The 13,505-nt window shown below is 46.5% G+C and overlaps 2 protein-coding genes across 14 annotated transcripts in view; one reads left to right on the top strand and one right to left on the bottom strand.

Annotated features, from left to right (window-relative positions):
• LOC126539643 (BBSome complex member BBS2-like) overlaps window positions 1-13,505 on the top strand; it is a 211,532-nt gene that overhangs the window by 34,974 nt on the left and 163,053 nt on the right. For all 9 annotated transcript variants that reach the window (XM_055075573.2, XM_055075571.2, XM_055075572.2 and 6 more), the window contains one exon: window positions 1,861-1,926. In XM_055075573.2, coding sequence (XP_054931548.1) covers window positions 1,861-1,926 — 66 coding nt within the window. The remainder of the gene's footprint in view (window positions 1-1,860; window positions 1,927-13,505) is intronic.
• LOC126539335 (sodium-dependent glucose transporter 1A-like) overlaps window positions 1-13,505 on the bottom strand; it is a 212,214-nt gene that overhangs the window by 65,043 nt on the left and 133,666 nt on the right. The gene's annotated exons all lie outside the window — the stretch shown is intronic.

Raw genomic sequence — 13,505 nt, 5'->3', positions numbered from 1 at the left:
CATAACTCACTGATATTCTGTTCTAGCAGGATCAAATGCCGCATCGTCGCACGCCACTAACGCCACCATCTTGTTCTGGGTTGGCTAGGCATTCGTCTTGGCCGGCCTTGACTTGCAACACTCATGATAAAAATACTTTCGTTCTATTGTTGAATAAATATTAATTACGATTCTTTTTTACTTATAATACAACTAAAGCAATCGCTTTCTAGAAGCTATTTTTTTTAATTTTAATCTACATCTTCAAAAAACATGGTATTAGTCTGTCGCCATTTTTGTTTTTTTTGAGTGCGAGTGCACTCTGTTTTCCCGTTTAATAATAATAATAACTTCTTTATTTCCATCAGTGATGGAGGAGACTGCGGGAAAAAGTCGCTTTAGAGTGAAGCGACTTGACTAGAGCCCGCAGCCTCCTTTACAAGGCAAACAACGATTGAACAGGAGACATATATGCATAGGAATTGACTACATGTGAAATATGCACAAAAAATAAACGCAAAAACACAAATTACCTGAAAAGCGCTCTTCAATTATTTAAGAAAGATTGAGTGACAAAATGCTCACGTAAAGCTCGTACACCAGTTATATAAATATCAAGACCTGATTTCAGAAACAAATTTAAAAGTGTTGGTAGTGTGTATGATATCTTTTGTGTAGAGTAATTGGCACGCGGAGTGACCACCTTCCACTGTTCCGTACACCTTGTGATGTAAGAATGTGCGTTTCTGGTGAGATTAGATAACTCATGAAGAAACTTTAGTTCTCTTTTATCTCCCGTTTGAAAGCTTGGCTTAACTTGTAATTATAAAGGTTAAACACGGGTATTATATTTGCTATCGGAAATAAGTCTGATGTGTGGGCATTGTAAGGCAGGTTAAATAGTACTCGCAAAAAATTTTTCTGAAGTATATGTATCTTTTCTAGATTCGTATGTGATGTGGTACCCCACACGAGCAGACAATAATAAAGTGTAGAAAGAAATAGGGTGTTATAAATAAGAACCTTGATTCTGTAAGGTAAAAGAGGTCTCAGCCACACCATCATGCCAACTACACGAGATAATTTGCCCAATACCGATTCTATGTGCATGTCCCAAAGCATATTTTGTGTGAAAATAACGCCAAGTATTTTAAAGCTACCTACAATTTCTAGGTTTACATCGTCATAAACAAGGTTGATGGAACTGATTATTTGCTTATATTTGGGCCTAAAGATTATTGCTTTTGTTTTGTTTATATTGATTTGTAGACAGTTTTGTTTTGACCATACATGAATTTTCAGAGCAGCGTTAGCTTTATTCTCAAGGCTACTAGAGTCAGGTGAGGAAAAAAATATACTGGCGTCGTCTGCGTACATTACGTATTTCGCATCTTTATAGATATTCACTAAGTCATTTATATATATGATAAACAGGAACGGGCCAAGAATACTACCCTGAGGAACGCCTCTGGTGATATGCTTCAAATTTGAGCGGCTATTGTTTATTTCAACATATTGATAGCGATTATCAAGATAAGACTTTATAAGGCTTCCACAGTGCCCTCGAATACCGTAGGTTTCAAGCTTATCAAGTAGAACCGAGTGAAGGATGCAATCAAAGCACCGCGTAGCCTAAAGGTCCCGAAGTACGCTCCCCGTAAGTGCACTGAACTCGCCCTCTTGACAGTGGTGTAACTCGCACCAGAGTCCTGCTAAGACTTGACAGCCCTCGGAGGCCTGTTCTTCTTAAGCTCATACTGGTGTAATAAAATGCGCACTTTGAGCTTTATGAAAATAAGTCGGCAAACATTTTTTACCATACGCTTCTAAAATTTTGGCAAAATATGGCCGCAGAAATAAACGGGTCGAATTGTCCCGCAGACGCTGCTGCAGGAGCTGCGCAACTACGAGACCAGCGCGGATGGCGGCGAGTGCGGATCCATTCCGGTGAGCGTCGCCCGCGGCGGGTGCTGCGCTGTTCCAAAGGCTGGATTGGCTCGCATCGGCTGCGTTGCGGTTGGCTGCGCCGTGCCAGGGCTAGAGATGTAAGGGCTGGGGAGAGTACCCCGCAAGGTTAGGGAAAAAGCCGCTCTTTCTCGTTTCGTCTTTTTTCAGCACGGCGATAGAGAGAAAAACATTTGAATTTCCACACATCTATGCTTGCTGTTATCTGCTTTGCAGCATACAGTTCTAAAAGAGACGACGACTACAAGAAAACGGCAGCACAGTTTTCGAGTGTCTTCATTTCGTGCTTTTCAGTTTCGTTTTGAAAACGTATAGCGTAGCTTTCAAAGTATACCTTCTGAAATGTTTAACTGGCGTCTGGGACTCCGCGATCGAAGCACGTGGAACCGTGTGCCTAGTTGTCGAGGCCTTTGCACTAAGCAGCCCCTGATACATATACCTTCGCAATCTGCCAGTTCGCAAGTTAACGTGTTCGAAAACTCGCCTACGTACAATTAAATCGAAATGTGGAAGCGACCGCGACCGATTCTAATGCATGTGTTCAGGGAGAGTGACTCGGACACTGAGTGACCTTTTTCTCAGTTGTCAGATTAGCGATCTCTCGTAGAACAGAACAAGGCGCTCACTAGATCGTCTTCGCGTTCTCTGCGCAATTATTTAATTATATCTATTGCTAGCATAATAAATGAACAATAAATGCTAGAATAATAAAATAAATACTGAAATCTTAATTTTTCTTAATACTTTTAGGCAAGAAACAGGCTTTTACCTGCCGCTCAATATTTTCGGAAATTTTGTACTCTTAGGCAGGACCGGCTGCACAGGTACCTTCCACGCAATGTAAAAATGCTTATATATATCTCCCTTTTCATCAGTCATATGAATTATCGCAGTCTTGTCAGGGGTACCACATCTGTCACAAATATATGCTAATTATTCATCCTTCAAAAAAAAAAAAAAATTCTCCGTGTGATGTGTGATGTACCATGGGTCTCCCCAAGTGAAACGGTTCCAAGAACTCAAAATACACAAAGTGCATAGTTTATGTAATTACAGGTTAGTTCGTGCATACATTAGGCATTGCAAATCGAATAACTGTTCTATCCGTTCCATATAGCTAACCTTACGCAATTATCAGACACGATATCCAGAATACTGGTATGTAAAGCACCCACGCACTAATTACGGAAACCAAATGATTGCTTATACGCTGCCTGTCCTACTCAACACACTGATCGCAGATGATATTGAAGTCTTACAGTCTTCGTTAAATAGTCTGTATAAATATTATTGCTGCTAGCGCTGGTTTTATGCTTAATACTCTGTACTTGTTGATCACAATATTAGTTTTCCTGCATCATCTGTTATTAGTACACACTACTGATCTGAGTGCCGTATTTTTTTCCTCCATACTGCTGATTTCTTGATATTGACACGTGTACTTATCTTTATCTGGCGACCCCGTTTCGCCGCCTAACAAATGTTATCGCACAGCACGGGACGCGCCTGCATGTATCCGAAGTTTCTGGAAAGTTATCGATGCTTCTATCCGCTGTCTGTTGTCGGCATGCGGGTCCCAACGATTAGTCTGGAACATTCGACGACTGCTGTATAAAAGCCGACGCGCTTGACCCGCTGATCAGATTTTCGACAATCGCCGACCGTGTTCGCCGCTATCGCTGTGGTATAAGTGTAGCCTGTTTTTGTGGGCACAGGTTCGCCCAATAAAAGTTAGATCGCCAAACGTTACCTTCCGCTAGGCGACGCTCACCCCAACGATTACCCGAGCATAAAGTGCGAAACCACTCCCGAACTAGACGCTGCCTTCACGGAAGCAGAAGTCCGAGAGGCGCTACACCAACCCAACGCTCACCCCAACGATTACCCGAGCATAAAGTGCGAAACCACTCCCGAACTAGACGCTGCCTTCACGGAAGCAGAAGTCCGAGAGGCGCTACACAACCTAAACAGCAGGTCGGCCTCAGGACCCGACGGGGTAACCAACCGAATGTTACGTAACTTAGACGACCAGGCCATTACATTACTCACTAAAGACATCAACCACGTGTGGGAAACAGGAGAGGTACCAACGCAATGGCGCACAGCCACGGTGGTCCTTATCCCCAAACCCGGCAAACCACTTAACCTCGACAATTTACGCCCTATCTCTCTTACTTCATGCGTGGGTAAAGTAGCCGAGCACGTCATTCAAAACCGAGTGTCACGCTACATTGAGGAACACGAACTCCTCCCACACAACATGGTAGGGCTTCGACCCCACCTTTCCACGCAAGACGTCATGTTGCTCCTAAAGAGACAGGTCTTTGACGTTAAAACAAGAGACGTTCGAGGCATCCTCGCCCTCGATCTCACGAAAGCATTCGACACCGTCTCGCACCGCTTCATATTGGAGTCTGTGGCAGGCCTCGGCCAGAGATTTCAGGAGTACGTGCGCTCCTTCCTAAATGACAGAGAAGCCCGACTGCGAGTCTTACAACTTAAGTCGGACTGCTACACGCTGGGCTCCGTCGGAACACCGCAAGGCTCAGTCATCTCTCCATTACTATTTAACATAGTGATGAAGGGACTCGCAGACAAACTACGAGACATTCCGAACGTAAATTGCGCTCTATATGCAGATGACATCACCATCTGGAGCCCGAATACACAGGAATGAAACTATCCTCCAATAAATCGGAACTCTTACTATATCGCAAGTCTTGCCAAGGAGTCCGATACCTAACTCCTCTAGACGAACTGCCGATCGCACTACACACAAGAGACGGACAACAGATTCCGCGAGTCGACCACATACGCATTCTTGGACTCCTAATCGAAGCCACCGGATGCCACGGACACACGATCAAGCACGATCAAGCAGCTGACATATTAAATAAGAAAATCACCACCAAGCGATCGCTAAAGGGCATAAAATTATATTCCACCTGCTGGCAATGACCTCGCCGACGAAGCCAACGAAGCCGCCCGGTCTGCCCACTTGGAAGCCCGACATGTTCCAATCTCCTTATCCAGAACCGACGCTGCAAGAAAGCTTCATTATGCGGCTAAAGCTATGGCACACGAATACTGGTCTTCTCCTAACCTCCCGAAGTGTCATCTTCATAGGCTGGATCCATCCTTAAAGCTACAAGCGCCATCAAAAGTTTCCCGCTCTGAGGCGAGAGTATTGTGCCGCCTCTGGCTTGGGGTGGCATTTACAAATGCCTACTCCTTCAGCCGCCGTGGTCGGGGTCCGATCCCGCGACCTCGTGCTCAGCAGTCTAACACCATAACCACTGAGCAACCACGGCGGGTCCCGCAGGAGTTGTACGCCTCATTTAACCTACAGTGGTGCCCTATTTGATCAGTCAAGGTGGACCAATCTGAGCTCGGTTATACCGCATGGATGGCACTCGGCTAGAGAACCTGGTATTTATGACCTGCACATGTCAGGCCATACATATTTGAAGATATATATCTTTCTTTTTTTTTTTTTTAGGAGGGTTCCCGTACAGTGATAAAATAAAGGAAAATACATTAAAAGAAAGAAAAAAAAAGAAAGAAAGAAAGAGGGGCGAAAAAAAAAAAGGAACATAACAGGTGATTTGAACTCGTGACCCTTCGATGTTGCCCGGAAAGATAGCTCAGTCGGTTGGTTCGTCAGGCCCAAGGCTACTTTCAAGCGCCACAGCTCCTGCTCCCAGCCTCACACTTACGTGGAAAGAGACTCATGTTGTCCGCGATAGTCGGTTTTTGCTTCCATGTGGTTGGAAGGCATACTTTCTAGGAAAAATGGCCGCTCGAGGAGAAGAGTGAACTCGAGCGGCTTTAGAGGCTAGGAAAACTGCCTTAAAATATTTAGACTTGAGGGAAAGCTTCGTTAACAAACTATAACACGGCAATCAGCACTCGAATACGACGAGAGAAATTACTGAGACGTGGAAAATTCCCTTGAAAAAAAAATCTGGTTTGCGAGACAAATGCTTTTATGTATTGAACCTCTTAAAAGATGAGGGGGGGAAATATGCGCTCACCGAGAGGGCATCGTCAGCACGAGACGACTACAAGGCACCTTACAGAGATGTGGAGAGCTTCGCGGCCGGAACGAAGCCTCTTCTCTCCGCCGGCCAAGAGGGGAAAACGCGCTTTCCGATCGCTCAAGGTTGCGCGGACAAAGCATAACTCTAGCGTCTAGGAAAAGCTTAACCAGGTGCGATGGCGGCACGCATAGCGTGGGAAGCTAGCCGCCAGAATAACTATACCAAGGACTGCTGCTGACGAGGGCGAAATACCTTCGTGTAATTATAATAACCCTAATAGGACTACTTTCGAAAGAAAAAACAGGAAACGGCCCAAAGGGCTATACTACGAGAGCTATGACTAATAGTTTTCTATATATATATATATATATATATATATATATATATATATATATATATATATATATATATTCATCTCATCTATGGGATCGCATGCGCGCGCTGTTGCTTTGTCTCTGCGTGTAGTAGTTAAGAGAGCCAGTTTAAGGGCGGAGAAGAAGAAAGGAAAGAAAAGCAAAAACTGCAGCGCCGTGGTTTTAAAGCGCACCCGTGGTAGAGAAACGGAATGCGATATAAGCGTGCGTAGCCATGATACGCACACGACAAACTGCCTTAAAATATTTAGACTTGAGGGAAAGCTTCGGTAACAAACGATAGCACAGCAATCAGAAATTTCGATGGGGGCGAAATGCGAAAACACCCGTGTACTTAGAATTAGGTGCACGTTAAAGAACCCCAGGTGGTCGAAATTTTCGGAGTCCTCCACTACGGCGTGCATAATCAGAAAGTGGTTTTGTCACGTAAAACCCCATAAATTAATTTTTAAATTAACTCCTACGGGGACGGTAGAGTATCCGTCTCCAGTGCAAGAGGACCGTGATCCAAATCCCGGTGCCGCGCAATTCTCCACCGGAAAATAAAAAAAAAAAAAACCGTGTGTTGAGAAAATTGCACAAACAGGCCTGGAGTGCGGCCTGATCCCGGTGACCAGAACCGGTAACGCACTCTCTCACCAGAGCAGGATTGGCCACCCTGGTGCAGTACTTGGCCACAACCTCCTATATGAATACAACAATCGAACCCCGGCCCTCAGTCCCCAGCAGCCGCGAAGCAACTGACCACGGCGGCGGTCAGATCTGTGACGCTGCAGAGGGTGCTAAGAATACCTGGCTCCGGACAGGCCGCCATTGGAATCTGAACCTGGCAACGTTTAACGTTAGAACGCTATCTAGTGAGGCGAGTCTAGCAGTGTTATTGGAGGAATTAGAGGGTAGTAAATGGGATATAATAGGGCTCAGTGAGGTTAGGAGGACAAAAGAAACATATACAGTGCTAAAAAGCGGGCATGTACTGTGTTACCGGGGCTTAGCGGAGAGACGAGAACTAGGAGTCGGATTCCTGATTAATAAGGAAATAGCTGGTAACATACAGGAATTCTATAGCATTAACGAGAGGGTGGCATGTCTTGTTGTGAAACTTAATAAGAGGTACAAAATGAAGGTTGTACAGGTCTACGCTCCTACATCTAGTCATGATGACCAGGAAGTCGAAAGCTTTTATGAAGACGTAGAATCGGCGATGGGTAAAGTCAAAACAAAATACACTATACTGATGGGCGACTTCGATGCCAGGGTAGGCAAGAAGCAGGCTGGAGACAAGTCAGTGGGGGAATATGGCATAGGCTCTAGGAATAGCAGAGGAGAATTATTAGTAGAGTTTGCGGAACAGAATAATATGCGGATAATGAATACCTTTTTCCGCAAGCGGGTTAGTCGAAAGTGGACGTGGAGGAGCCCGAATGGTGAGACTAGAAATGAAATCGACTTCATACTCTGCGCGAACCCTGGCATCATTCAAGATGTAGACGTGCTCGGCAAGGTACGCTGCAGTGACCACAGGATGGTAAGAACTCGAATTAGCCTAGACTTGAGGAGGGAACGAAAGAAACTGGTACACAAGAAGCCAATCAATGAGTTAGCGGTAAGAGGGAAACTAGAGGAATTCCAGATCAAACTACAGAACAGGTATTCGGCTTTAACTCAGGAAGAGGACCTTAGTGTTGAAGCAATGAACGACAATCTCATGGGCATCATTAAGGAGTGCGCAATAGAAGTCGGTGGTAACGCCGTTAGACAGGAAACCAGTAAGCTATCGCACGAGACGAAAGATCTGATCAAGAAACGCCAATGTATGAAAGCCTCTAATCCTACAGCTAGAATAGAACTGGCGGAACTTTCTAAGTTAATCAACAAGCGTAAGACAGCGGACATCAGGAACTATAATATGGATAGAATTGAACAGGCTCTCAGGAACGGAGGAAGCCTAAAAACAGTGAAGAAGAAACTAGGAATAGGCAAGAATCAGATGTGTGCGTTAAGAGACAAAGCCGGCAATATCGTTACTAATATGGATGAGATAGTTCAAGTGGCTGAGGAGTTCTATAGAGATTTATACAGTACCAGTGGCACCCACGACGATAGTGGAAGAGAGAATAGCCTAGAGGAATTCGAAATCCCACAGGTAACGCCAGAAGAAGTAAAGAAAGCCTTAGGAGCTATGCAAAGGGGGAAGGCAGCTGGGGAGGATCAGGTAACAGCAGATTTGTTGAAGGATGGTGGTCAGATTGTTCTAGAGAAACTGGCCACCCTGTATACGCAATGCCTCATAACCTCGAGCGTACCGGAATCTTGGAAGAACGCTAACATAATCCTAATCCATAAGAAAGGGGACGCCAAAAACTTGAAAAATTATAGACCGATCAGCTTACTGTCCGTTGCCTACAAAGTATTTACGAAGGTAATCGCAAATAGAATCAGGAACACCTTAGACTTCTGTCAACCAAAGGACCAGGCAGGATTCCGTAAAGGCTACTCAACAATAGACCATATTCACACTATCAATCAAGTGATAGAGAAATGTGCAGAATATAACCAACCCTTATATATAGCTTTCATTGATTACGAGAAAGCGTTTGATTCAGTCGAAACCTCAGCAGTCATGGAGGCATTACGGAATCAGGGTGTAGATGAGCCATATGTAAAAATACTGGAAGATATCTATAGCGGCTCCACAGCCACCGTAGACCTCCACAAAGAAAGCAACAAAATCCCTATAAAGAAAGGCGTCAGACAGGGAGATACGATATCTCCAATGCTATTCACAGCATGTTTACAGGAGGTATTCAGAGGCCTGGAGTGGGAAGAATTGGGGATAAAAGTTGATGGAGAATACCTTAGCAACTTGCGATTCGCTGATGATATTGCCTTGCTTAGTAACTCAGGAGACCAATTGCAATGCATGCTCACTGACCTGGAGAGGCAAAGCAGAAGGGTGGGTCTGAAAATTAATCTGCAGAAAACTAAAGTATTGTTTAACAGTCTCGGAAGAGAACAGCAGTTTACGATAGGTAGCGAAGCACTGGAAGTGGTAAGGGAATACATCTACTTAGGGCAGGTAGTGACCACGGATCCGGATCATGAGACTGAAATAACCAGAAGAATAAGAATGGGTTGGGGTGCGTTTGGCAGGCATTCTCAAATCATGAACAGCAGGTTGCCACTATCCCTCAAAAGGAAAGTGTACAACAGCTGTGTGTTACCAGTACTCACATATGGGGCGGAAACCTGGAGGCTTGCGAAAAGGGTCCTGCTGAAATTGAGGATGACGCAACGAGCTATGGAAAGAAGAATGATGGGTGTAACGTTAAGGGATAAGAAAAGAGCAGATTGGGTGAGGCAACAAACGCGGGTAAACGACATCTTAGTTGAAATCAAGAAAAAGAAATGGGCATGGGCCGGACATGTAATGAGGAGGGAAGATAACCGATGGTCACTAAGAGTTACGGACTGGATTCCAAGGGAAGGGAAGCGTAGCAGGGGGCGGCAGAAAGTTAGGTGGGCGGATGACATTAAGACGTTTGCAGGGACAACATGGCCACAATTAGTACATGACCGGGGTAGTTGGAGAAGTATGGGAGAGGCCTTTGCCCTGCAGTGGGCGTAACTAGGCTGATGATGATGATGATGATGATGACTCCTTCAGCATTGGAATGGGGGATACGCCCATGCGCGACTCTTGTGAAACCACAGAAACAATTGAACACAGAAGCTCTCCCGGCGGCATTGAACCAGCTGGACTCTAGACAATTTTCGGTAATGAAGATCCTTGGACCCTGGCCGCAAGCGTCAACGGCACAGAAAGCCACGAAACCGCTGTTGAAATACCTCAAGTCGACAGGTCTTGGGAACCGTGTGTATACCCGGTGAGAACCTTCAACTGAGCGCGAAACTGCTCTCTCTCTCCTCTCCGTACACACACACACACACACACATACAATTTATATATATATATATATATATATATTGTTACGGTGGAAAAGAAGACAAGGTCGTCGATGGTAAAGACGACGAAGTGGCAACAGCCTCTCGAGATTCTCGGCTGCTGTTTATATGCCTTGTAAATACATCTTGTAAATAGTTTTATACCCGTGACATTTGGTGAGGTGCGGGTTACGCATCCTTGCAGCAAAATTCGCCGCAAAATCCTCCTTTGACGCTGTTTACGAGAAATAACCTCCTTTACATCCAAGTTGATTACACACCCGTCACAGCCCTCATAGATACCGGAGCGCACATATCGATTATAACCAGCCGCCTACGCCGCCATTTAAAGAAAATTGTTACGCCTGCCTTTACTCGATTCGTACGAATCGCCGACAGTAGCACGGTGACCGTGGTCGGAATGTGTACTGCGCGTGTGAGCATTTCCGGGCACCATACTGTCGTCCTTTTCACTGTGCTTGACCAATGCCCCCATGACCTCATCCTAGGCCTACACGTCCTCTCCGCCCATTCAGCGCTCATCGATTGTTCCTCAAGTACTGTGCGCTGTTAAGAATGGCCATCTGCGGTGCAAGATTGCCGCCCCCTTACGACTATAGGGGGCAACATCCCGGCGCTGTTAAGAACGGCGAGCTGCAATGCAAGATTGCCACCCACTTGCGACTGTGACGGCCGCATTCCGGGAGCGACGCCGCGAACTTCTAGCCACAGCGTGACCAAAGCGACTTTGTGACGGAATCAGTTCGGCGGGCCAACTATTGTTCCCAAACTCCCCAACGCGCTACCCGGAACGGCTCCGAGTTCTACGGGGCCCCTCTGACGTCGCCTCCGGACCTTCGAACGTGGGTGCCTTTGTGTGCGTAGGCCGTCCTGCGGGAGGCGGCTAGTTTGCGCCGACGAAACGAACGTTCGCCGCCTTGTATCGCCGGAGGACCGAGTGTTTAAAAACTGCTGTTGTGCGGATGCTCGACACACTTCTCTCAAGCAGTCATGTTAGACTGATGTACTTTCTCAAACAGTCATGTTAGACTGATATAAATATTGTAAATAAACCCATATTCCTCGTTCTCGATGAGAAGCAGTCCTTCCCTTCATCAACGTCCTCAGCGTGGATAAGTTGGACGTCGGCATGGGCCAGCTACCTTCTAATTCATGCCCGACTCCAATCTTGACAACGGATCACGGGCGATGGGATTGAGCCCCCAATCCTGACAGCGCCTTGACCTGCCTCTACTAGACGTTCCTCCAACACCACACGAAATCCTCCTAAGACCAACTGATTTTGTTCACGTTTCACCACAAGTCTTGACATACATCGAAATGTCGCCTTCTGTGCCAGTTCCCGATGGTGATTACATCTCCGCTCCCATAGCTGCCATCGTCCTCAGCCACAGCGTTACTGTCCCGCATACAGTACTGAGGGTCACAGACAATCGCACTTACCTCTCTGTGGTGAATTTCAGGCTCGCTAAGCAAATTCTGCCTAAAGATATCACCCTGGCCGCGATCACTGCTTTAGAAATAAGTTGCATTGAGACTTTTGCCGTCGACGCTTCCAGAGAGCTTTTCCGGTCTGCCAAATGTACTAACAACGACATCAGGAAAATGATCGCCCCGAATCTCACTCCTGCGGATGCTGAACAGCTGTGCAGCCTATTAATCTCCTACAAGGGTATATTCGACCAGGGCAGCCATCCCTTAGGCCAGACGTCACTTGTCAGACATCGCATACATACAGGCGATAATCCACCCATCCATCGGAGACCCTACCGAGTTTCAGCTTCGGAGCGTCAAGTCATCAAAACGGAAGTACACAAGATGCTAGCGAAAGACATCATAGAGTCATCTTCAAGTCCCTAGGCGTCCCCTGTCGTGCTGGTCAAAAATAAGGACGGCTCATGGAGATTCTGCGTCGGCTACCGCCACCTCAACCGCATCACGAAGAAGGACGTCTACCCACTACATCGTAACGATGACGCCCTCGATTGCCTATACGGTGCACAGTATTTTTCCTCCATCGACCTACGGTCCAGATATTGGCAAATCGCTGTCGATGATCAAGATCGTGAAAAGAGCGCCTTTATAACGCCTGAGGGTCTTTACCACTTCAAAGTTATGCCTTTTGGGCTATGAAACGCTCCGGCTACCTTTGAGCGTATGATGGACTCATTACTCCAAGGATTCGAGTGGTCGACTTGTCTCTGCTGCCTAGATGATGTTATTGTGTTCTCACCATCATTAAGCACACACATTGAGAGTCTTTCAGCTGTACTTGCCGTTTTTCGCAAGGCCAGTCTACAGCTCAACTCCAAGAAATGCAACTTCGGCCATCGTGAGATTACTGTTCTTGGACATGTCGTCAATGCATCTGGCATACGACCTAACCCAGAGAAAATTCGCGCCGTGAAAGAGTTCCCTGTTCCACGGTCCGCAAAAGATATCCGAAGTTTCGTGGGCCTTTGCACTTACTTCCGCCGCTTTGTTAAAAATTTTGCCAACGTAGCACGCCCTCTCACAGATCTCCTGAAGAAAGGTGTACCGTTTTTATGGGGATTCTCTCAGGCCACCGCCTTTTCTCGCCTTACCACCACGCTCACCACCCCACCGATTCTAGGACATTTCGCTACTTCAGCCCCTACAGAGGTGCGCACCGATGCCAGTGGCCACGGAATCGGTGCCGTCTTGGCACAAGTTCAACACGCCCATGGACGTGTCATCGCGTACGCTAGCAGTCTTTTGTCACCTGTGGAGCGGAACTACTCTATTACCGAGCGCGAATGTTTGGCCGTTGTGTGGGCAGTGGCGAAATTTCGCCCCTATTTATAAGGCAGGCCCTTTTCTATTGTAACGGACCACCACGCCCTCTGTTGGCTTTCTTCCTTAAAAGATCCCACAAGGAGGCTTGGACGATGGGCTTTGCGGCTACAAGAGTATTCCTATTCGGTGGTGTATAGGTCTGGTCGCCTACACAAGGACGCCGACTGTTTGTCCCGTTACCCTGTACACACGCCCGCCAACGCCGACATGAACGTTGCCGCAAGTGTTCTTTCCATTTCCCAGCTTTTGGACACGGCCAACGAGCAACGCCATGACACTACTTTGAGGACCCTCATTGACAGAATGGAATCTGCTCCTACTGATCCATCGTCACGGTGGTTCGTTCTGAACGACGGGATATTGT

The sequence above is a fragment of the Dermacentor andersoni genome, chromosome 11 (assembly GCF_023375885.2).
Source record: "Dermacentor andersoni chromosome 11, qqDerAnde1_hic_scaffold, whole genome shotgun sequence".
Taxonomy (NCBI): Eukaryota; Metazoa; Arthropoda; class Arachnida; order Ixodida; family Ixodidae; genus Dermacentor; species Dermacentor andersoni.
This window is presented reverse-complemented; position numbering and strand designations above follow the sequence as displayed.